This window comes from Balaenoptera musculus, chromosome 7, assembly GCF_009873245.2.
Source record: "Balaenoptera musculus isolate JJ_BM4_2016_0621 chromosome 7, mBalMus1.pri.v3, whole genome shotgun sequence".
NCBI lineage: Eukaryota > Metazoa > Chordata > Mammalia > Artiodactyla > Balaenopteridae > Balaenoptera > Balaenoptera musculus.
The window spans coordinates 112,752,725-112,777,000 of record NC_045791.1 but is presented as its reverse complement, the minus strand read 5'-3'; the positions used below and the strand labels follow the sequence as shown (position 1 = coordinate 112,777,000).

Sequence of the window (24,276 nt, the reverse complement as noted above, 5' to 3'; positions counted from 1 at the left end):
CATTAAAAAAACTCAAACAAACAAACAAAAAAGATTAAAAATGGGCAGAGAGGGCTTCCCTGGTGGCGCAGTGGTTGGGAGTCCGCCTGCCAATGCAGGGGACACGTGTTCGAGCCCTGGTCTGGGAAGATCCCACATGCCGCGGAGCAACTGGGTCCGTGAGCCACAACTACTGAGCCTGCGCGTCTGGAGCCTGTACTCCGCAACAAGAGAGGCCGCGATAGTGAGAGGCCCGCGCACCGCGATGAAGAGTGACCCCCACTTGCCGCAACTAGAGAAAGCCCTCGCACAGAAACGAGGACCCAACACAGCTAAAAATAAATATAAATAAATAAATAAATTTATATTAAAAAAAAAAAAATGGGCAGAGAACCTGAATAGAGTTTTTTCCAAAGAAGACATACAGATGGCCAACAGACACATGAAAAGATGTTCAACTTCACATCATCAAAGAAACTCAAATTAAAACCACAATGAGGTATCACCTCACATGCATCAGAATGGCTATTGTCAAAAACACAAATAGGGTCTTCCCTGGTGGTGCAGTGGTTGAGAATCTGCCTGCCAATGCAGGGGACACGGGTTCGAGCTCTGGTCTGGGAAGATTCCACATGCCGCGGAGCAACTGGGCCCGTGAGCCACAACTACTGAGCCTGCACGTCTGGAGCCTGTGCTCCACAACAAGAGAGGCCATGATAGTGAGAGGCCCGCACACCGCGATGAAGAGTGGCCCCGGCTTGCCGCAACTGGAGAGAGCCCTCGCACAGAAACGAAGACCCAACACAGCCAAAAATAAATAAATAAAATAAAGAATTATTTTAAAAAACACAAATAAAACATGTTGGTGAGGATGTGGAGAAAAGGGAACCCTTGTGCACTGTTGGTGGGAATGTAAATTGGTGTGGCTACTACGGAGAACAGTATGGAGGTTACTCAAAAAATTAAAAATAGAATTACCAGCAATTCCACTTCTGGATATTTTTCCAAAGAAACAAAAACACTAATTTGAAAAGATATATACACCCCTATGTTCACAGCTGCAGTATTTACAATAGGCAAGATATGGAAGCAAACTTAGTGTCCATTGATAGATGAATGGATAAAGAAGAAGTGGGATATATATGTATATGAATGTGTGTGTGTGTGTGTATATATATATATATTTATATATATATATATAGTGGAATATTACTCAGCCATAAAAAAGAATGAAATCTTGCCATTTGTGACAACATGGATGGACCTAGAGGGTATTATGCTAAGTGAAATAAGTCAGAGAAAGACAAATACTGTATGATTTCACTTATATGTGGAATCTAAAAAACAAACAAATGAACAAACATAACAAATCAGAAACAGACTCATAGGGAACAAACAGGTGGTTGCCAGAGGGGAGGAGGGGTGGGACAATGAGTGAAACAGGTGAGGGAGACTAAGAGGAGGTACAAACTTCAGTTGCAAAATAATGCGTCACAGGGATGAAATGTACAGCATGGGGTATATAGTCAATAATATTGTAATAACTTGGTGTGGTGACAGATGGTAACTAGGTCAATCATAATTCAACTAAAAAAAACCAAAAGTCAGAAGAGAGTGGAAGACAAAAGTAGGAAAAAAGAGCAAAGGTAACAAATAGAAAACAGTCACAAGTATTGTAGATATTAATCCAACCATATCAGTAATCACTTTGAATATCAATAGTCTAAATGCACCAATGAAAAGACAGAGATTGTCAGAGTGGATCAAAAAACAAGACCCAACTATAAGTTGCCTACAAGAAACTCACTTTAAATATAAAGACGCATATAGACGAAAGGTAAATGGGTGGGGGAAAATATATCATGCTAACAGTAATCAAAAGAAAGCAAGAGTTGCTATATTAATTTCAAACAGAGCCGACTTCAAACCAAGGATAGTTATCAAGGATAAAGAAGGGCATTTCATAATGATAAAGGGATCGGTTCTCCAAGAAGTCCAGACAATGCTTAATGTGTATACACCTAACACAGCATTGAACTACATGAGGCAACAGCTGACAGAACTACACGCAGAAATGGACAAGCCCACCATCACAGCTGGAGACTTCTGTCGTCCTCTACCAGAAATGGACAGACCCAGCAGGCAGAAGATCAGGAAGGACATAACCGAACTCAACAACACCATCAAACAGCTAGATGTAATCGAAATACCACCTCACCCAACAACAGCCGAAAACACATTCTTCTCAAGCTCACAAGCAACATTCACCAAGATAGACCACATTCTGGGCCATAGAATGCACCTTAAGAAATTAAAAAGCATAGAAATCATACAATATTTTGCTCTCAGACCACACTAGAAATCAGCATGGGGTATATAGTCAATAATATTGTAATAAATTGGTGTGGCGACAGATGGTAACTAGGTGACAGATGGTAACTAGCAAAGATAACTGGAAAATCCCCAATTACATGGAGGTTACACAACACACTTCTAAATAACACATGGGCCAAAGAGGAATGTCAAGAGAAATTTAAAAATATTTGAACTAAATGAAAATTAAAGCACAACTTATCCAAAATTGTGGATGCAGTGAAAGCAGTGCCTAGAGGGAAATTTATAGCACTGAATGCATATATTAGAAAAGAAGAAAAATCTAAAATCAATAATCTAAGTTTCCACCTTAGGAAACTAGTAAAGAAGAGCAGAGTAAATGCAAAGTAAGTGGAATAAAAGAAATAAGAATTCAAGAAAAAAAAATTAATGAAATTGAAAATAGGTAATCAATAAAAAAATCAACAAAACAAAAGCTGCCTCTTTGAAAAGATCAATAAAATTGATAGCCAGGCTATCTATGAAAAAAAGAGGACACAAATTACTGACATCAGAAATGTAAAAGGGAACATCAGTACAGATACCATGGCCATTAAAAGGATAATAAAGAGATAATATGAAAAAAATCTATGACCATAAATTTGATAACCTAGATAAAATGGACTGATTCCTTGAAAAACACAATATGCCAAAACTCACACAAGAAGAAACAGACAATCTGAATAGGCCTATATCTATTAAAGAAACAGAATCAATAAGTAATAATCTTCCAAAACAGAAAGCACCAGGCCCAGATGGGTTCACTGGTGATTCTACCACACTAGAAGAAGTTATACCAATTCTCTACAATCTCTTTCAGAGGATAGAAGCAGAGGGAATAATTCCTAACTCATTCTATGAGGCAGCATCACCCTAACACCAAAACCAGACAAGACATTACAAGAAAAGAAAACTGCAGACCAATAGTGCTCATTGAACATAGATACAAAAATCCTCATCAAAGTTTAGCAAATCAAATCCAACATGTATAAAAGAATTGTATACCACAACCAAGTAGGATTTATCTCAGATATGCAAGCCTGGTTCAACATTCAACAACCAATTGATGTAATCCATCACATCAAGAGGCTAAAAAAGAAAAATCACATGATCATGTCAATAGATGCATAAAAAGCATTTGACAAAATCCAACAGTTATTCATGATACAGACTTCCAGTAATCTAGGAATAGAGGGGGATAAAGAATATATACAAAAAACCTACAGGTAGTTATGAAGAACCTAGGGGCAGGATGGGAATAAAGACGCAGACCTACTAGAGAATGGACTTGAGGACACGGGGGAGGGGGAAGAGGGTAAGCTGGACGATAGTGAGAGAGTGGCATGGACATATATACACTACCAACTGTACAATAGATAGCTAGCGGGAAGCAGACACATAGCACAGGGAGAATCAGCTCGGTGCTTTTGTGACCACCTAGAGGGGTGGGATAGGGAGGGTGGGAGGGAGGGAGACGCAAGAGGGAAGAGATGTGGGGATATATGTATATGTATAGCTGATTCACTTTGTTATAAAGCAGAAACTAACACACCATTGTGAAGCAATTATACTCCAATAAAGATGTTAAAAAAACCCAACACCTACAGGTAACATCATACTTAATGGTGAGAAACTAGACGCTTTCCCGCCAAGATGAGGTAAAAGGCTAGGATGTCCCTCTCACCACCCATCTTCAGCATTGTACTAGAAGTCCTAGCGAATGCAGTAAGAAAAGGAGATAAAAACCTCGGCTCTGTGAAAGACGATATCAAGAGAATGAGAAGAAAGGCCACAGACTTGGGGAAAATGTTTGCAAATATGATAAAGACTGTTATTCAAAATGTACAAAGATGGGGCTTCCCTGGTGGCGCAGTGGTTGAGAGTCTGCCTGCCAATGCAGGGGACACGGGTTCAAGCCCTGGTCTGGGAAGATCCCGCATGCCGCGGAGCAACTAGGCCCGTGAGCCACAACTACTGAGCCTGCGCGTCTGGAGCTTGTGCTCCGCAACAAGAGAGACCGCGATAGTGAGGGGCCCGCGCACCGCGATGAAGAGTGGCCCCCGCTTGCTTGCAACTAGAGAAGCCCTCGCACAGAAACGAAGACCCAACACAAACCATAAATAAAAAAAAAAAAAAAAAAAAAGCCAGACACTTAGCTCTTAAAAAAAAAAAAAAAATTACAAGAACTCTTAACACTCAGGTCTAAGAAAACAAACAAACCTTGTCAAAAACTGGGCCAAAGGCCTTAAAGACACCTCACCAGAGAAGATACACAGATGGCAAATAAGCATATGAAAAGATGCTGCATATCATAGGTTATCAGGGAAATGCAAATTCAAACAATAATGGGATAGCACTATACACCCGTTAGCATGGCCGAATCTGCAACACTGATAACACCAAACACTGGTGAAGGTGTGGAGCAACGGGAACTCTCGTTCACTGCTGGTGGGGATGCGTACAGTACAGCCGCTGTGGAAGACAGTTTGGCAGTTTCTTGCAAAACTAAACATAGTCTTACCACAAGATCCAGCAGTTGTGCTCCTTAGTATTTAGCCAAAGGAGTTGAAAACTTATATCCACACAAATACCTGCACACAGGTATTTAGAGGAGCTTCATTCATAATTGCCAAAACGTGGAAGCAACTGAGATGTCCTTTAGTAGGTGAGTGGATATGTAAACTGTGGTACATCCAGACAGTGGAATATTACTCAGTGCTAAAAAGAAATGAGCTATCAAGCCATGAAAAAATATAGATGAAACTTACATGCATATTAAATGAAAAAAGTCAGTCTAAAAAGGCCACATACTATATGATTCCAACTATATAACATTCTATAAAAGGTAAAACTATGGAGACAGTAAAAAGATCAGTAGTTTGCTAGGGTTTGGGGGAGGGATGAACAGGTGGAGCACAGAGATTTTTAGGGCAATGAAAATGCTGTATGATACCACAGTGATGGGTACATGTCACTAGACATTCGTCCACACCCATAGAGTGTACAACACCAAGAGTGAACCTTAATGTAAACTGTGGACTTCGGGGGATGATGATGGCGTGGAAGTGTAGGTTCATCAGTTGTGACAAACGTACCTTCTGGTGGAGGACGCTGACGACAGGGAGGCTGTGCATGAGTGGGGGTGGGAAGATATGGGAACTCTCTGTGCCTTCCTCTCAATTTTGCTGCGAGCTTAAAACTGCCGTAAAAAACAGTCTTTAGAAAAAGACAACCCAATAAAAAAAGTGCGAAGGACTTGACTAGGTGTTTCTGCAAAGAAGATATACAAATGGCCAACAACCCCATGAAAAGATGCTCAGCATCAGTCAGGGAGATGAAAATCACAGCCACAGTGAGACAACACTTCACACCCACTAGGATGGCGGTCACGGAAAAAACAGATAATAAACGCTTGTGAGGACGTGAAGAAACGGGAACCCTCATACACCGTTGGTGCAATGCAAAATGTGTAGCCACTCTGGAAAACAGACAATGTCACCTCCTCACATGGTTAAACACAGAATAACTATATGCACCAGCAATTCCATGCCTAGATATATATCCATGTACACCCAAGAGAACTGAAAACATGTCCACACAAAAGGGTACACACAGATGTCTATAACAACATTGTTCATAATAGCCAAAGGGAGTAATCAATCCTCTTTTGCATCAACTAAGGAGTGGATAAATGATACAAATAAACGGAATATTTTCGGCAAATAAAAGAAATGATGTACTGACACAGGCCACAACACGAGTGAACTCTGAAAACATCATTTTAAGTGAAAGAAGCCAGTCACAAAACACTGTATGATTCCACTTATATGAAACATGCAGAATAGGCAAATCCGTAGAAACAAAGTAGTTTAGTGATTGCCTAGGTCAGGGGCGTGCTGGGAAGTTGGAGGATGGTTCCTCGGGGGCGAAGGGTTTCTTTTGCGGTGAGGAAAATGTTCCAAGGGTGATTGTGGCGATGGACGTACAGTTCTGTAAATATATGAAAAGCCATTGAATTGTAAGAGGGTGAATTGTACGGTATGTGAATTATACCTCAGTGATGAAGAGGGAAGAGAAAGAAAGAAGAGAAATGAAAAGGAAAAAAAAGGAAGGCAGGAGGAAGGTGGCAGGTAGGCGCTCCTGACCCTGGGCCTCTGGGAGCAGGGAGCGCCCAGGAGTGCAGGGGTGCGGAAAAGAGGGGCTAAAGGCTAAAGAGGGAGATGACCTCTGCTCTGCCCGCGGCCCCTCCACCTCCTGCGCTCCCGTAGGAAGAGAAGATGCCCAAATTCGACTCCTGGGGTTTAGACGGGTTTGCAGTGGGGACGGGAAGCTTCAGGGGCCCTGTGGGTGGATCTGGGCCACGTGGCCTCTGTGTCTGAACGAGTGATCGCTGCCTGCACGTCCGTCCGGCAAGTGTCTGGGCTCTCCTTCCAGGGGCCCTGCACATGGAGAGCACAGGGCAGCACACACCCCGCCCGCAGGCCCTGCAGCAGAAAGGACTTGGCGTCCAGGAGCCAAGCGGAGCCGGAGCCCGGAGGCCTGTCCTTGCCCAGCAGCGCCCCCTGCCCGAGGCAGGGCCCACTGCATGCTGTTTACAAATTGGGGCGCTGCCCGCTCCCCGGGAGAGCTCGTAGGAGCTGAGTGTGATCTGCGGGGCCTGTGACTCTCTGCCCAATATCCCCACTGGGGCGCGCGGACTTGAACTTGACCACTAGCAAGCGAAGGGCCCAGCAGGGGGGATGGCCAAAGAGAGAGGTCCCTGTGCCACGAGCCGTCTCGGTTTTACGTGAAACAACAGCAGCTGCCCTTGGGGGGGCTCAGCTTCCGCCCTGGCACCCGGAGCGCAGCCCTGGCCTAGCGGGACCTCGGGTCCCAGAGGGGCCCTAAGAGCCTGCCTGCTTCGCCGATGGCCCAGCTAAGCTGGGCCCCATGGTGTCCACTGGGGGGCAGCAGCTGTCCGGCTCCAGCGCCCACTCCGAAAGCGGCGCCGGGTCAGTCAGCGCGTGGGCAGAACTGGAAGCACCGGCTCCCCGCCCACCCCCACCCCCACCCCCCCACCCCTCCCCCCGCCCTCCCCCGGCCGCGGAAGCAGCGCTGAAGAACGCGCCAGGTTTGCACTGACGTGCGGGGGCTGCTAAGGGCCTGCTTGAGGGTCAGCAGACTGCCGGCTGAAGGGCCAGATCGTAAACACTTTTCACCCCGTGCACCATATACGGTCTCCTCGCATACGTCTCTTTGCCCCTTTTGTTTTTGTTTTCACAGCCCTTTAAAAACACAAACCACACTCGCAGGTCCCAGGTCACGCAGACGGGCCTGGGCGGGGTTCCGTGGGCCGCGCTTTGCGGGAACCCAGATGCGCCCACGCCTTTGCTCCGAGCCCTCACGGCCACGATGTGCAGAGGTTCACAACCGGACCCTCCGCAGAAAAAGCCGGCGCTGCCACCGGACAGAGCCCAGCCCGGCCAACTAAGGATGCCCATCTTTGGGAACAGACTGCAGCTGATGGTTGCATGGTCCGGGTCCCTCAGGCAGGTGCCCAGGGTGGGGCTGTTCTCTGACGGGACTGACGGGGACGCCCCTGTGTCCCTCCTCGTACCAGGGGTGGCAATGCAGCCACCACCATGACCCAGCGAAAGAAAGGGCTCTGCGTTAGGGGCACAAAATCCACTGCCACACTCCAGGCCTGTGTCCACAGACGCGGCCTCGTGAACCACCTCTGACCCCTCCCAGGCCCAGCATGGGGGTCTCACTGCTGCTGACACTTTGCCGTCACGGTGCTGCCCTTCCAGCCTCATCAGCCCACTCTGGCCACGGCACTGCCACCATCGACTCCCTGGACCATTTGTGTCTGGCAGCGACGGGCCGGGGTCTCAAGGGCCCCCGCAGTGGTTACAGTCAGGTGTCCAATGAGCGTTCCATGCTCCCCATCCTCTGAGGGCACCTGGTGTCACGACCCTGGACCAGCCTCCTCAAAATCATCCCGAAAGGCTTCTGCCCCTGCGGCCTCGCCTGCCCGGGTCCTCGCACCCTGGCCGGGCTGTTTGCTCACCAAACGTGGCCCCAGGAAGGGTTCAGCTCCCCTTGGCTGCCCTCTGGATGGTGGCCAGGACTAAGGGGGGGTGTGGGTACAGGGTTACACAGCCCTCCTTTGAAAACAGGGACTTGCCCGGACCGTTCCTGGCACCGTGACGCATCCCTCTCCCTGAGAGCAGCCCTGCCCAGCCTGGTAGGTGCACCCCCAGGGGCAGCCCCCCCACAGGGGCTGCGGGATTCGAATTTCACTTTCTGTTGGATGACAGAGTTCCAGGTCCTGGAGACACGGTCACTTGGTTGAGGACACTGTGTGTTGTCATCTGTGGTGGTCCACGGGGGCCCCTGTGGGGGATGTAATGGTGTCTGTACATGTTAACGCAAATGCCTGTTGCTTTTGCACCTGAGCCCTCCTGGTGAAAGGTGTGGGTGTGAGCAGAGGATGGCTAGGGGAGGGGGTGATTAATGGGACCAGGACGGGCACACTGGCTTTGTGGCTGAGAAGTGAGAGCATTGAACCCACACCTGGGCAGGGACCACCTCAGCTCCCGGGGGTGCCGGGGGGAGGTGACTGCTCTTGGCCCCTAGATCCAGTGCCTGGATCCAATTAATTTAATCAATTTAAGTGACCAATTTAACAGATTAAAGGTGAGAATCATATAATCATCTTTATAGGTATAGAGATGGTATTTACTAAGAGCCAACATCCACATGTGATAAAAATTCCCTGAATATGAGAATAGAAATAGGAATATGAGGGGACATTCTAATCTGAAAAAGGGCATCTTGAAAACAAACAGGAAGAAGCATCATGTTTAATTGTGAAACGTGGAACACTTTCTTTTTGGGTCCTGCTAACACGGCATGTATCCAGCCAGCACAGCAAGGCAAAAAATGAATCAAAATGCAAAATGATTAGAAAGGGAGAAACAACTATCATCAGGTGCAAATGCTACGAATGTGAATGTGGAAAAATCCAAAAGAATCCAGATAATGCAGCAGAATTAATAAGAGGCTTGGCCTGGTTGTTACATATAAAATTAGAAAAGGTAAGAACTCAATTGTGATTCTACATTCACAGCAGTAAGTACTTCGAAAAGAAATGAAGAAAAGACACCATTTACAATAGTATAGAAAACAGCAAGTCCTTAAGAATAAATCTAACAAAAGATGTGCATGGCTTCCCCGCCATCAGTTCTAAAACTGTACTGAGAATGTCAGAGACAATCTAAATAAACACAGAACGTGCTCTGTTCCTGGGCCACGTGAGTCAACCCAGGTAAAGGTATCAGTTCTCGCACCAGTCTTCATACTCCACGCAATCCCAGTAAAAATCCCGGCAGACGTGTGTCTGTGTGTGTGTGTAACCTGATAAGCCAACTGTAAATTTTATATGAAAAGGCAAAGCCAAGAAGGACCAAGACTTCCTGGAGAAGAAAAGACGGAAGGACTTGCTGGCCCAGGATGGATGCTGTAGCAGACGCTGGGCTCTCACAAGGAATGGTCGTCGGACAGGTGGGCAGGAGGGGGGCCGGGAGACGGCCCAGGCGCACACTCGGCGGGGGGGCGGGGGGGGGCCTACCTCGTGCCCAGCTCCACATGTGCAGGCACGGAGGTGTGAGCGACCAAACCGCACGGCAGAGACGCTGTTGTGGGGGGCCATGGAGAATGTATTCAAGACTTCGAGGTGATTTTTCAAATAAGGCACAGTACGTCCCCGGCGGTCCAGTGGTGAAGAATCCACCTTCCAACGCAGGGGACGCGGGTTCCATCCCCGGTCAGGGAACTAAGATCCCACATGCCGTGGGTAACTGAGCCCGCACGCCACAACTAGGGAGCCCGCGCACAGCAACGGAAGATCCCACAACCACAACTAAGACCCAACGCAGCCAAATAAATAAATAAAATGTTTAAAAAAAAAATAAGGCACAAAAAAACCTCTGACCATAAAAATAAAGACGGGTACATTTACTGCATTAAACTCAAGAGTGCCTATTCACCCAAAGGCGCACTGAAGAGCATGAAGTAAGGTGCAGAGAAAAGGGAAAAGATGTTCGCAACACTCGTGACCTGGTGTATGTACACAAACTCCCATAAAGTAACAAGAAAAAAGGGAACTCGGTAGAAGAGGAAAGACTTAACAGGGGGCTTACAAATGAGGAAATCCAACGGTAAGCGAACAAGATGTGCTCAGCCTCACGAACAAAAAAGAACAGAAGAACCTCGTTTTCACAACTGTCCACAACCACCGGGTTGGCAAGCGTGTCCTGCGGCGGGAACACCCGTGGCCTCTGTGCCTAACGAGCTGGCGGCGGGTGCGGGTGGAGCCAGCAGCCACAGGCCTTAACTCAGGGCCGCCGTCCCTCGGGGCTGGCATCACATCTGCTCTTTTGCTGCACACTTACGTCGGGTCCCCTTTTCTGCCCGTGTTTAGGAAAACAGAGTCAGGGTGAGGAGTCACCGTTGGATGCGGGGGGCGCTGCAGGCTGGAGTGAGGGTCCCTGGGGCCGTGGCCACCTGCCGGGTGGAACCGCCCGCCCCGCGCTCCCTGCATCCTACACCCCGTCTTCCTCGGCTGGCCTGGCCCCCGTCCCGTGGCTCCCACAGGCGCTCTGCCCAGTTTCCTTCCTGCCTTTGGAGTCCGGCGCTCAGGTGTGTGCGGCGTGCGCAGAGGCCTCCGGCCTGCCTGCCAGCACTCGGCCCCCGCCGGCTCCCCTCTCCGCCGCCGCCAGACGGCCGCCGCCCTCCCCACGGGGCGGCGCCAGGGCAGAGCAGGGCCGGGCCACCTGGGCCGGAGCGAGCTTGGACTGCCTTCCTCCAGGGAAGAACGCCTGAACCTCCGGGGGGGCGGGCGGGGGCTGGTGGCGTGGGGAGCGGCACGGCACCCCCCACCCCACCGGGGTCCCTCTCCTTCTTCAGGGCCAGTGAATGCTACTCGCACAGAATATCAGTCTTACTATTATTATTTTTCTACCTGCAACAGCACTCTGTAAAGCACGCAACACGCGGGAAAACAGGAGAAAGGACTTGACCCCGACCCCCTGCCTGGCGCCAGCGTGCTCTTCAGCCACTGACGTATCGGAAACCTGACGTGGGCCCGGCCGTCGGCCGGGTCCGGGCCGGCAACGTGCCGCCCTGCGCCCGCTGCCCCTCAGGACCTGAGGCCAGCCAGGTGGGCCTGGGCTGGTCCCCTGGGGAGGCCCCGAGGCCACGTGCAGCAGGAAGGGGGCCCGTGGGGCGTGGAGGAAGCCTGCCCTTGACCTGGGGGTGCGTGTGGCCCGCAGAAGGAAAGGCACCCAGGCCTTTCTCGCAGGAGGGGCCGGCCCTCCCTCCGCTGGGCCAGGAGAAAGCTCAGAGGGATGGCCTGGTGGCATTTCCGACTTGGATAAAACTGGGAGAGCGCGGAAACGTCCTGGAGAGTCTCTCAGAGGCCACTTGCAGCCGAAAGCGTGTGACATGTGTCTGGCTGGTCCCTGAACTGGGCAGCTTGGGGCTGGCTGGTGCCACCCTCGCTGGGCGAGGGGCTGCTCTGGGCCAGGCGGGCAAGCCTGGAGGGGAGCTGGGGACCCTGCGGTCACAGCACCCCAGCTCTGCAAACATCAGATCCGAAAGGGCGGGGCCTTGGTTCCTGCTTTGACTTCTCTGCCAGAAATAAAACAATAAAGCTCTGAGGCCTTTTATAAGCTTGTTTTGAAAAATGTAGGCATGTCTTTTATTTCCTGGCAGCTTTCTGGGGAACCAGGATTCCTCCCACAAGCACAGCTCGGGGCTGGGGTCCTGCTCTCAGGGCAGCCGTGGGCAGCGCCCTGGGCCCCCGGGCAAGGTGGAGCCCTGGACACCCAGATCTGGCGAGGAGGGGAGGCTGGCCCTCGCCTGAGCACCCGGGGTGCCAGGTGGCCTCGCCTGGCTGCAGGAGGGCCACAGAGGACCGGGGGAAGGGGCCACTGCTGGGCAGCCAGGGCGCGGCCTGCGGGCGGGGCAGTGGGCTGGCTTCAGCGCCCAGCGTTCGGGGGAGGAGGGATCCCCGCAGCGCTGGGGGGACGGCCCTTCCCCCTCCCAGGCCGGGCCCTCAGGGCGCAGGCGCTGGGGCCGCACTCTCTGCCGCCTCCCTCCCCTGCCCCCTGCCGTCAGCTGTCCGGGGGCCTCCCTGTGGCCACCCTCTCGTCTCCCGCCGGGCCTTGTGGCCCTGCCTATGGCCCAGAGCCCAGGCCCTTGAGCCCCACCCCCCTCCAACAGGGGCTGCCTCTCCGGTGGGCGGGGGGTCCAGGCACCTGCCTCTCCCGTGTCCTGTCCCTCCAGCTGTCCTCACGGCCCTTCCCTTCCTTCCCTGTGTAGGTGGCAGCTCCTGCCTCACCTCTGGCACACCTGGGCCAGGTGCCCCCCTAGGACCAGATCCCAAGCCCCCAGAGGCCCCTGGACATGCCCTGCGCGTGGGCACCCACGCCCCCCTCCCCTGGGCCCAGCACAGCCTGACCTTGCTGCCCTGAGCTCTGGGGCCACGTCGGGTCCCCTGTCACCCTGCAGCCACCGCCCCTGGCTGCCACCTCCAGTACAGGCACGGTGCGCCTCTGCTCCCACACCTAGGCCTCTCACCCTGCCAGTCTCTCTGGGGACAGTGGCCACTCCCCCGGGACACCAGCCCTACCCCAGGCCCCATCCCCAGCAAGCTCCAGAGCTGCCTGTGCCCGACAGCCCCTCTGCCCAGAGCAGCTGGCGGGAAATATTCGCTGCAGGATGTATGTGAGGGCCCGAGGGGGCTGCGTCTGGCCCTCGACCAGGCCCCTGGACCTGCCTGGAGGACAGCGTGGTCCTGGGACCTATACCCAGACACGGTGCCCACTCCTCCCACCCTGGACTCAGCCCCCAGCACTCAGACTTCTGCCCAAGCCAAGCCCTCGGGCTGGGGAGCACGGTAATGCTTCGCACACAGCAGGCGTTTAATGAAGGACTTGCCCCAGTGTGTAAACAGCCAGTTTATGGCTGTTGAGGCTCTGAGGCTGGACCCCCTGTGGGGAGGTACGGGGTTGGGGGGGAGCGGGGGGAGGGAACGAGCTGGGCAGCACCCTCCAGCCGCCTGGTTTCAGAGCCATGGGAGAAGTGTCCACTGGGTCCCAGGCTCCTCCTGCTTGTTCTGTCCCTGGGCCTGCCCACTGTCCCCACCCCATCGTCGACTGGACCACAGATACCCTGTGTGGCCTGGAATCTGCTGGCGGGCTGGAAGCTGTGCCCTCCAGGCTGACTCAGGTCAGCTGAGGAGGCCCCCTTCCCCCAGCAGAGGAGGGTGTAAATAAGGACGCCCTCTGGGCAGCAGGGGGCAGTGGGGAGACAGCCCTGAAAAGCACATTCCTTGGGACCCAGCCAGCCCCCTTGGAGGAACTTACTGTGAGGAATGGAGAGAACAAAAGACCTGCGGGGACAAAGATGTGCGTAGGATGGATGTGCACCAGAGCATCCCAGGAGACACTGAAGCCACCCACACAGCCCACAAGCTGTGACTGCTTGAAAGAATTATGGCATAGCCATAGGATGGAATATTATACTGTCACCAAAAAGCACATTTTTCACAGCAAACTTAAGGCACTGGAAAATGCTCACAGTAAAACATTGAACGAAATATGCAAAATGGAAATTTGTATGAACTGGCAGCCCCAAACGCGCTTGAAAACGCATCAGGAAGGATGTCGCCAAAACGTTCAGAGTGCTTGTTTGGGAAGATGGAATTATGGGCGTATTATCCCGACAATCAGAAGATGAACAGCCGACATTTACGGAGCTGCTTCTACAAGCTAGCTCTCTTCCAGAGGCCGGGAGAGCACCGTGAACAGAAGAGACAAAATTTTAAGACTAAAAATAAAACACTGCTGCTGCTGCGTGCCCACTCCTCGACCCAGAGCTAGGGCTCCATCCAGGTTTTGGGATGAATGTGTGACTAAATGAATTAGCAAATAAGTCAACGGTGAGTGAACGGTGGGTTGTCCTGGAGGCACGCTGTGGCGAGCTGGTCATTTCTAGCTTCACACAGCCCCTGAGAGCTGAGGAGGGGGACACCTGAGTCCTTCCCAGCCGGCCAGGCTGGCTTCCCAGTGAGGGTGGCCAGGTGTGTGCCCGGGGCTCCGGGTGTTCCTGCCAGAAGGCATCCCCTAGAGGTTACGTTATGTTTTGACAGAATGTCAAACTTACAGAAAAATTGCAAGGCACTCCTCATACTTTTGATCCACATTCACCAAGTGCTAGGATTCTGCCCCATTTGCTTCATCATGCTCTCTCTCCCTCTACATAGATGTTTCCTGAACCACTTGAGACTACCCTGCAGAAGTGATGACCCTTTACCCCCGAGCCCTCTAGTGTGTATTCCCCTGAGCAAGGACATCCTCTACTGAGAACACACACAGTTACCTGGGGCAGGACACTCAGCACCGAGGCAGTGCGATCGGTACCACTTTCTCCCTCGTTTATACATTTAATCATGTATTTATGCTCATATCGGCGTGAACGCACTGGCTCCCCTTTCCTTAAGGGACTGAAGTCTGTTACCACCACTAACTTAACGCTTCACTTGTCCAGCCATGACCAGCGAGAGCCCCTTGCGGATGGCCTCTGTGTCCTTTTGCCACATCTCGATCATTCTTTGATCACTCTATTACTTTCTGGCACAAGCTTTTCCAAGCTCATTTTCTTCTTTTCCTGCCGTGGCCGTATAATCTCCAAAGAGCCCCAGCTCCTTTCAGTGGCGACTGGTGTTTGGGAACCAGGATCTGAGCCCGAGGACTGCTCACGGCCGCTGAGGTGTCCCTGCTTTGCATTTCCCTCGGTGGGCAGACGCACCTACATACCTGCGTCCACATCCCTCATCATGATGTCCAAATACAGTCAAACACACGTGGGTGCCATGACCGTGTACTGATGTGCCTTGCGGGGCACACGCCCCGTGCAGGGTAAACAACCGAGGTGGGGTCAGAAGCGACACGCAGGGAGCGCAGGGACCAGGCGGGGGGAGCGGGGCCCGTTCAGGGGAGGAGACCTGCCTGTCCTGGGAGGGGCCCTGAGCTGGCAGCAAGCACAGTGGCTGAGGGTGACCTGTTCTGTATGGCTGGAGCAGAGGGAGGTGGGGGGGGGGCTGGCAGGGGACAGGGTGGGCACAGGTACACGGGGCCGGACCGCCCAGCCTCAAGGCCAGGGGGCAGGTAAGGGCAGGAGAGAAAGGCAAGGTCTCACTAGCACTGGGCAAGGCTCCCTCGGCCGCCCCACGGACAGGCTGGAGGGGCCGGGCCAGGAGCCGGAGGCCCACGAGGAGGTGCCGCACGCGCCCAGGCCAGCGGGGTGGCCGCCCTGGGAAGTGGGAGTGTTTCCAAGGCAGGGCTGCAGGCCCAGCTGCCTGCTCTGACCACGTGGGAACGAGGGGGGGTCTCAGGGGAGCTCCCAGGGTGGCCCAGGAGGCAGGACTTCTGTCTGGGCCGCACTACGGCCGGGGTGGAATGGCAAGGAGGCAGCGGGACGCAGGAGTCCCGAGGCCCCTGGGCCTGAATCTGAGGCCCACTCCCCTCTCTGGGCAGCGGAGGACTGCACTGCCCACCCTCTGTCGGGCCGCCGGGAGGTCCAGGCCGAGGGGCCAGCCCTGGATCTCGCCCCGGCGCTCTCCCCCCACGTGGGGCTGCCAGGCCACCCCAGGACCCTCCCTCGACCCCTGCCCACCTCCACCTCCACCTCCACCTCCACCTCCGGATCCCCTTGCTTCTGCCCCGCTCCTCCCCAGGTCCCAGCAGGAAGGGAGCACGGGGAGGGGCCTGCCCAGGACCCTGTCTGCCCCCCGGGGGCTGCGGCCTCTCCTCCCAGCCAGGGGGCGCGTGCGTTTCTGCGGGGGCTTCCTCAGGTCAGAAAAGCCGAGCTCCACTGCCAAGCCTGCCTCCGTCTCACGGGTTTTGTCCTGTGGGTCAGGGTGGGTTTTCCAGATGGCTCGGAGCTGGTGGCCAGCCAGCTGACTGTCTTGGTTGGAAACGTGCCACGGGCTGCACAGGTCGGGAAGCCGGGGCTCTCAGAGGAAGCGACCAGCCACCGGTCCCGGGCCGCCTGCGGACCTCCCCTGGGCGGTCGGTCTGGGAGCGGCTGGGCGGGGACTGTGCCCCTGGTGGGGATGTCAGCGGATGAGCAGACACCAGGTGTGGAGCCAGCCTTGCCTGGGACACTAGAGAGAGGGGCTGCTGGCCAGGGCGCAGGTCAAATCAACTGTCAACATGTCTTCCCCCGGGCTCGGAGATGCCACTGCCCGCCCCGGGCCTACACCCTTCCCGTTTCCCACTCAGGGCTCTCCGCGACCGGCCCCAAGGTGCTCCAAAAGACCGGGACAAGGAAAAGTCCCCAGGATTCAGAGGTCAAGGGTGTCACAGCTCCGTGCGTGAGGGGCCAGCAGGGGCTGGAAGAGGCTCTGCGGGGGAAGGATGGAGGGCACACCAAGGCGGGTACCACGCTGTGCACCACCCCCAGCAGCTCAGCCTTGGAGACACAGCCGGCAGGCCCCGCACCCGTGTCTCGGCCACTGCACCCTCGTAACGGACGTGTGGACCCTCTCAGGGTGCCCGGCACCTTCGCAGACACCGCCCACCTGGCACTCCTTCCCTGATGAAGGAGCAGAAGCGCTCCCTGGGGTTGCCAGTTGGGGCTCCTGATGCCAAATAAACCAAGATCTTCCTCTGCAGCCCTGAGGCCCCACCCTTGGCGGGGGCTGCACCTGGGGGCTTCTGCGGGGAAACGGGGGCTCCTCCACCGCCGGCCAGGCTCACGGCCTCTCAGTCCCCATGGCCGCCCCGGGCGGACGCTGCACCTCGGCCGGGCCTGCAGGCCACAGCACAGCTGCCGTCTCTACCTGTGAACTTGTCCAGCTTTTTTCCCCTGCAAGGAAGTTCCCTCCCAGCTGCCGCGCTCCACGCCCACCAGCAGGGCCGGCCTGGTCTGTGTTCCGAAGGGACTCTCAACAAGTTTCAGAGCCTCACAAGTTACCACATACGGCTGCTACGACGTGAGAAAGAAGCAAAACGATGGCGCTTTCTAGAAAGGGGGCCACCCCGCACGCGGCAGGGCTGAGTCCTTGCCAGGGTCGATTCTGATCAGAAAGCACTGATCTTCACGCAGGGTCACGGCGAGGCCTCCGTTCACTCACCCGTGCGGCCATTCACTCCACAAGCCTGCTCTTGGCCGGGCATCGGGCCGGGGACTAGGGGGCAGAGGCCGGGGCGGGGTGTCCGGCCCTGGAGGGTCCTCGCTCAGCCGGACGCAGGCACCTGGGCTCGGGGCTGGCTGACGCCGCGCCCGGCTGGACGGGGGTCAGAGACGGGGGCGTGCAGGGAAGCGTCCTGTCGGCTGCGCGGGCTGGGAGGCACCGGTCTGACCCACTTGCTTCGGAATAAATGCCTTCTCTTCTCTAACCGGCTTCATTTCTGACCCTCCGCCCTGCTCCCTCCTCGACCACAGAGCCCTGGCAGTTATTTCGGGCAAGGTGTCCTGGGCCCTCAAGATTTCCACTGTCTTTCCTCCTGAGCAAAGAGAGGTGAAGTGGGCTCACTAAGTCCCCACGGGCAGGTGTCCGTCGGACAACAGCTTTTTTCAGGAAAGAGCTCTTGTGGAGACACAGGTTTTGCGAGGAACCACGTGCTGGTTTCGGGTGAAACCGTTACTTTGCTAGCACGTCCCTCCACTTTAGAACCGCGTCTCCAGCTGCTTCGGCAGGGGCAGGTGTTTTTGGTGAGGCTGTTGAGAGGGTCAGCCTTTTAATAATATTTTCACCTGTGACCTGGAGTGAGGAGGTTGAGCCTGGCCCTCCCCCTTCTAGGATGTATGGGCCTCCCTGGCTCCCGAAGACCCTGAGCACAGCTCTGCCCCCCGCCCCATACTTCCGGAAGTCAGCCTGCCCCTCTGTCCAAGTCCTGGCCCAGGGGAACTTGCACTGGGTGGCACCTACAGAGAGAACGGCTGCCCCTCCCGCCTCCGGCGATGGAACGGCTGTGGTGGGAGGGCAGCTGGTGATGCTGGCGGCCGCGCTGGGGTCGAGCGGAGAGAGGCAGTGTTGACGGGGGAGGTGACAGGGCTGACGGGGGAGCTGGCAGTGCAGGCACTGGTGCTGATGGCGGAGGGGGGGGGAGGTCGAGGTGGTGCTGGAAGTGACAGAGGGCGGGGCGATGGTGTTGGAGGTACAGGGTGCCAGCACTTTTCTAGCTGGGATTCAGGGGACAGCACACGGTGCCCCCCAGCAAATGCTCGACGCAGCGATGAGGCGCGACATTGCCTTCCCTCAGTGGCCCCGGGTCCCCCCGGGAGCGGCTCTGTTGTCCTTCAGCCTGAGCTGTCCCCACTCTCCTGAGCTCCCTCTGGGAATCCTGTTTGAAGGTCCGGGCCTGAGTGGCCAGCCCCCAGGCTCAGGAGGAGAGGGAGAGGGAAAGGGCGGCTCAGAGAGGACCAGCTTGCTGAGTCTCCCCCAGCACCCCTGAAAGTCTGGGCGCATCCCAGCCTCCAGCAAGTGGGCCTCAGGTGTCAACTGGGGGCGGGGCCCGTGTGGCCCTGGGAGGGGCTGAGACCTTGGCAGGCCAAGTGAGGAACTGAAGGGGCCAGGAGCCCCACTCGGGAAACTGAGGACCCAGGAAGCACCCGCCTGCTGTCACACTGCTGTCCGTGAAGGAACTGGGAAGGGGCGGGACGGGGCAGGCCTCCCCTCACCCCGCTGCGCTGGGCCCAGCAGGGGCAGACGGCTCAGTGCCCGCAGCCCAAGCCCCAGGCGGTCCGGCAGGGGCAGGGGCCAGGGCCGGGCGCGCCCCGCTCCACTCGCCAAGGTGGCCGGGCCGCAGCTCGGGCCCCCAACCCCGCCCGCCGCTCCCGCGGGCCGCTGTCCGGCCTTGGCCGCCGGAGGGAGGAAGCGCTGTCCTCATTCCACCTCTGGCCGCCACGGTGCCAAGTTGCTGGCGGCGGCGGCGGCGGGACTCGGGGCGGCGGGCAGCGGCCGGGGCGCAGCACCCTCCCTGGCGCCCCCCGCGGGCTCGGGTTACTCACGTAGAGGCCGGAGTGCTCGGCGCCGAAGAACGGGAAGAGCACGGAGAGCGGCCGCAGCCCGGAGCCGCCGTCGTCCTGCTTGGGGGTGACGGCGTCGCCGCGCTCCGCGCCGAACGGGTAGAAGTCGGAGAGGGCCACCGCGCCGCGCACGCCGCGCGCCCCGAGCCCCAGGGCCGCGGCCAGGAGCAGCGCCCAGGTGGCGCCGCGCGGCATCGCCGGGGGTCGGCGGGCGGGGACGGAGCGGGGGACACAGCGGGACGGAACGGGGACAGAGAAGGACGGAGCGCGGGACACAGCGAAGACGCAGCGGGGACGGACAGGCGACGAGGAAGGGCCGCAGGGGGACGGAGCGGGGCTTGCGGTCACCGCGGGGCAGGAGCGAGGCCGCGGTCGGGAGTGGCGCGCAGGGCCGGCCAGCCGGGCGTGCGGGCAGCGCGGCCGCGCCGTTGGTGGACTCCGGAGTCCCGCTCCCGCTCGGCCGGGCCGCGCTCCGGTCGCCTCTCGCTGAGGAAGGCGCCGGGCGGGACCGCGTTCGGAGCCGGACCCGCCCCTGCGGCCGCGATTTAAATATCCAACCGGGCGGTCACTCGGGCCTGGGCGGGGCCGGGCCGGGCCATGCAAATTAGGCGGCTCTTAAAGCGCCAAGAGGGGCGGGAGGCCCAGCCCACGGCCCCGCGCCCCCCGGAGGTGACCTGGCCGGCGAGGAGAGGGCTTTGCGGGCGTGCCCTGCAGCCGGGGCCATCCTCCTCCTCCTCCTCCTCCGTGGGTCCCCAGCCGCCCGTGTGGGGCCGGCCCAGAGGCGGTGCCTTGTCCACAAAGCAGTTCCAGGACAGACCCTCAGGCCTGCGTGAGTTGTTGGGCCTGGGGGCAGGCTTCCTGGGTGTCCTTTCAGGCCCCTGTCGCCCAGGGGACCAGGTCACCCTCCTGCCAGCGTGTCGTCGGTCGGGGGCCACCCCGAGCGGTGCTCGGATGAACCCTTCTGGAAGTGGCCAGAGGCCAGCCTCATGCTGCCCACCCAGCTCTGAGGCTTGCCGTCTGGTTTTATGTGAGGAGGACTCTGGCCTGGGCGACTTCAGGGCATTAAGCAAAGTTTCTGCCCTGCATGGCCACATCAGGAGAAACGCTGGGGGAGATGATTTGGGGGCCTAAGGAAACCTCACATCACAGCAAGAGAATCTGGGGCCAACTCCCGGGGAAAGCAGCCTTCCGTCGGGGAGGCTGGTCCACGCCGGCCTGGGGGCAAGTGGACAGATGCCCCATGGGTGGGAGCAGGCCCTCGAGTGCCCACAACTCAGATTCTGTGTCTCCAGCCTGTGGCCATCGCAACCCTTCTCCTGCCGCAGGACCTCGTCCTCAGAGTCAGACTCCAAGTGTTTGTCCTCCACAGGGGGCCAGCATCCAGCCACCTCTGGTCCCTAGGCCCAGTGCGGGGCCCGACCGCCGGGGCTCTCCACCCTCTCTGCTCTCGGGTGCTGGTGGAGCTGATTCGTGAGGACAAGTCAAGCCTGGCACCCCGCTGGCTCAGATGCTGAGTGGGGAGGTGGTGGGAAGCCCTGAGCCAGGCTGCAGCACAGAGGTCAAGTCATGGCCAAGGTCGGAGGAGGGGTGTGGCAGCCTCGCCCTCCTTGGACAGGGAGGGTCCCTCGTGAGCCTCGCGCTGGCAAAGTCCCGGTGGGGTCAGAGCTGCCAGCAGGCTGGTCACCTTGGTGGGAACCCAGGAGGACGTGCTTTTCCATCTGTGGGTTTTCTGTGGGAACCTGACAGCCCTCTGCCGTCTGTGCCGTGGGTTTGGGGCCCAGGGGAAAGCCCTCTCCTGTTTGTTTCCTCAGGGGGGGAGGGCAGGTGGCCCCTCCCTGACAGGGAGAAGGGGCAGAACTTCCCAGCTTGCACCAAACCACGGGGGTGGGGCGGTGGGTTGTCCAGGCTGACCTCTGACCCCCTCCTAGACTGGCCCACCTCCTGCAGGGGGCGGGAGGGGGCACACGCCCTATCCTCCCCCAGGTGCACTTTCCTCCTCTGGGTAGGCCGCCTAGGCCGAGGAGGTCCCTCCAGGGCACTGCTGACCTTCTCCTGAGCACATGCCTCAGGGGACCCTAGTAAAGGCTCACTTCTGGGCTAAGTTTTGGGTCCACCTGGGGGCCTGTTGTGGGCAGGGCTGCCCCAGGGGCCCGTGCCCTGGGCACACAGTGGCGCTCAGCAGGCAGACCTTGGGTCGCGACCCCAGCGAGGCTGTGTGTTTCCAGGCACAGGCCTGCTGACCCTCCACGGCCCTCACCCTGGGCCATTTGCAGTCCCATTTGGGAGACCGGGGGTTAACAGGAGGCCCCACCATGCTGGGCATTACATTCAAACACACACACACACATACACACACACACACACACACACACACACACACACACACAACTCCACAGGCGAAAAAGAGAAAAAAATTTTTTTCCAGGTGCTAAAAATATTATCAGGAAATACTTTTCAGCAATGTGCTGTTTCAGGTTCCCCTCCAGACTCAAGGGTGCCTTTGTCTTGGCCACAGAAAGTCCACATTTATCAAAACCAAAATCGTTTTATCAAGCAGGCTCGTGTTCCGCGGCCAGGAAACCCGAGACTCCCCAACAGGCCTGTGACATTTTAATTTAGGGCCTGAGTGTGTATGCAATTTAGATGGGGAGCCCCGGAGCCGACCTCGGTAAGCCCCAGGACCCCGTGCCGGCCAAGGTGGGGAGTGTCTCCCCCACCGAACCTGGCCTGGCCGGCTGGTCCCTGCAGGGCTGGGACGGGGGCTCCAGCAGGGCTGCTGGTGGTGGAGGCCGGCTGGCTGCACCCCCCTCCCACTCTCTCTCCTTCCTGCCCGCCCCGCGCACCTGGGGCTTCCACGTAGGTGATACCTCAGGGAGACCCCTACCTGCTCCGGGAATGAGGTCAGGAGGTCACAGGGCCTGGAGGGGCAGGTAGGATCCGGCTCCTGCGGAGGCCCACCCGGCGTGGTCACTACACCGTAAGGATGGATGGGGTCTTGGTGCAGCTGGTTCACTGCGGCAGAGATGGGGGGCCCTGGTTCAGGGTACACAGCGGTCCACACGTGGGTGCGGGCGACCGTAAGAGTCTCACACGGAAGCCACACGCTCACCATTGGAAATATTTAAGAAAATAGCAGTTTATCTCCATCAGAAAAATCCTTTTTCCTAAGTATACAACTTTATGTTGAACAAGTAAAAACAGCGTCTCCTACATTGATTGAACTTTCATTGAAATATAAAAAATCTTACGTCTCCCGGGAGCAGTCTGGGCAAGGAGGGTCCAGAAATCGCCAGCAAGAACATTGGTCAAATAGTGCGTGGCTCTCATTTCAATGCTGAGAAATCTTTCCTACCCCTTTTGCATCTGGGGGTGTATTCCTCTTTCATTTGTGTGCATTTACTAGGCACCTCCTCTGTGCTGGGAGAGTCAGTCCCAAAGATGTGACGCTGAGATGCCAGTGGCCACCGCAGAGAGGCAAGTGTTGACACTTTCCACGTGTCAATCTCCAGCTTCCGGGTCCTTCCTCCCCACCCGCCAAGCCTCAGGTCCTTCCTCCACAAGGGAGCTGCCCACCGGGTCGCCGGGTCGGGGAGGAAGGGAAGGGACTTGCCTACTAAATGCCAGGCCCCGAGCATCAGAGCTGTGTGTGTCTCACGGCCCTACCCTTCCTGTCTGTACCATGCTCTCCACTGGTGGGGGCAGCCGCTGGGTTGCTATGCGTTCCAATGGGCCGCTGCAAGCTGGTGAATATCTGGGTGCGAACACCACCACTAACGCCTCCTTTGCCCAGAGCAGCGTTGTTAATGGGTCACCATGCTCTTCCCCTCTGAGTCTGGGCTGAACTTCAGAATCCTTCTCAACACAGCCACCAATAATCAGGCAGAGCTGACAGGCAGAATGAAACCTATTTTTTGTGCAGTTCACAACATATGGCAACTCCGTTACTAGGTTCAGTCAGAAAGGAAGGCCTGACAGGACAGCCTATTTTAAGTGCGGGATCGTGATTGGAATGGGTGGGCTCCAGGAGCTTTGGCCCTTCTCACCCCCATGAGTCCTGGAGGGAGGAGGTGCTTTGGGGCGGCGGCTAGCACCTGTGGACGCAGGAATTTACTGGGCTGGCTGGTGCCCCGCAGATGTTGTAAACACGTCACTTACAAAAGAGACCATTTGGAGAGGAAACAAATCACTCTGACCAGTGTTCATAGCGGGAAAAGAGAGAAAATGCTAACAGGTGAACCGGGCATCGGCCTAAGATGGCTGCCTCGGTCTCCGTGGCAACCAGGGCTGGATTCCCGCAGGAATTTTCCCAGAGTTTACAGGCTGGGAAAGTGGGTGGTTCTCTAACAACTTTAACGTTTACACCCTGATGCCTCTCACACGGGCAGTGAGTCACGGGGTGGGGGGTGGGGGGACGGGGGCGCGGGGAGCGCGGTGGGGGAACTGGATTCTGAGTCACTTGCAGCCACCTGCCACCGTGACGGCCCTGCAGTTCCTGGATACGGAGGTCCTGCCGCCTCTGTGTGCAGGGATGTGGTAGCTGGGCCCTTCGGGACATTATGTTTTTGGCTCCAGTTGGTGGAAATGTTTTCCACGTGTTTCCCCATGTTTACAGAGCTGAGGGCACGGAATGCAGCCTGTGGCTGCGGAAGCTGGCCTGCTGGGGCCTGGCCGCCGGGGTCTGGCCGGGTCAGCACATCCGCAGCGGTGCCAGGGCCGATGCCGGCCACGGGGAGGCTCCGTGCGGCCGGGGAGGGGCGCGTCGGAGAGCAGCGGCCCCGGAGCTCGGGCCACGCCAGCCGGAGGCCAGGGTCCCAAGGGCTGGGGGAGCTCGGTGGTCAGGGG

At 56.5% G+C, this 24,276-nt stretch overlaps 2 protein-coding genes across 18 annotated transcripts in view; both read right to left on the bottom strand.

The window, feature by feature from the left end:
• SNED1 (sushi, nidogen and EGF like domains 1) overlaps positions 1 to 19,909 on the bottom strand; it is a 91,197-nt gene extending 71,288 nt beyond the window's left edge. For all 17 annotated transcript variants that reach the window (XR_005020571.1, XM_036857506.1, XM_036857505.1 and 14 more), the window contains exon 1: positions 19,417 to 19,909. Coding sequence is in view for 16 of the 17 variants with exons in the window: in XM_036857506.1 (XP_036713401.1) it covers positions 19,417 to 19,629 (213 nt within the window). In the remaining variant the exon portion in view is untranslated. The remainder of the gene's footprint in view (positions 1 to 19,416) is intronic.
• The window catches only part of CROCC2 (ciliary rootlet coiled-coil, rootletin family member 2), a 75,220-nt gene continuing 70,722 nt past the window's right edge, over positions 19,779 to 24,276 (bottom strand). The window contains 4 exon segments of the mRNA XM_036857690.1: positions 19,779 to 19,920; positions 19,993 to 20,222; positions 22,319 to 22,446; positions 23,891 to 24,048. Of these exon segments, the coding sequence (XP_036713585.1) occupies positions 19,779 to 19,920; positions 19,993 to 20,222; positions 22,319 to 22,446; positions 23,891 to 24,048 (658 nt within the window).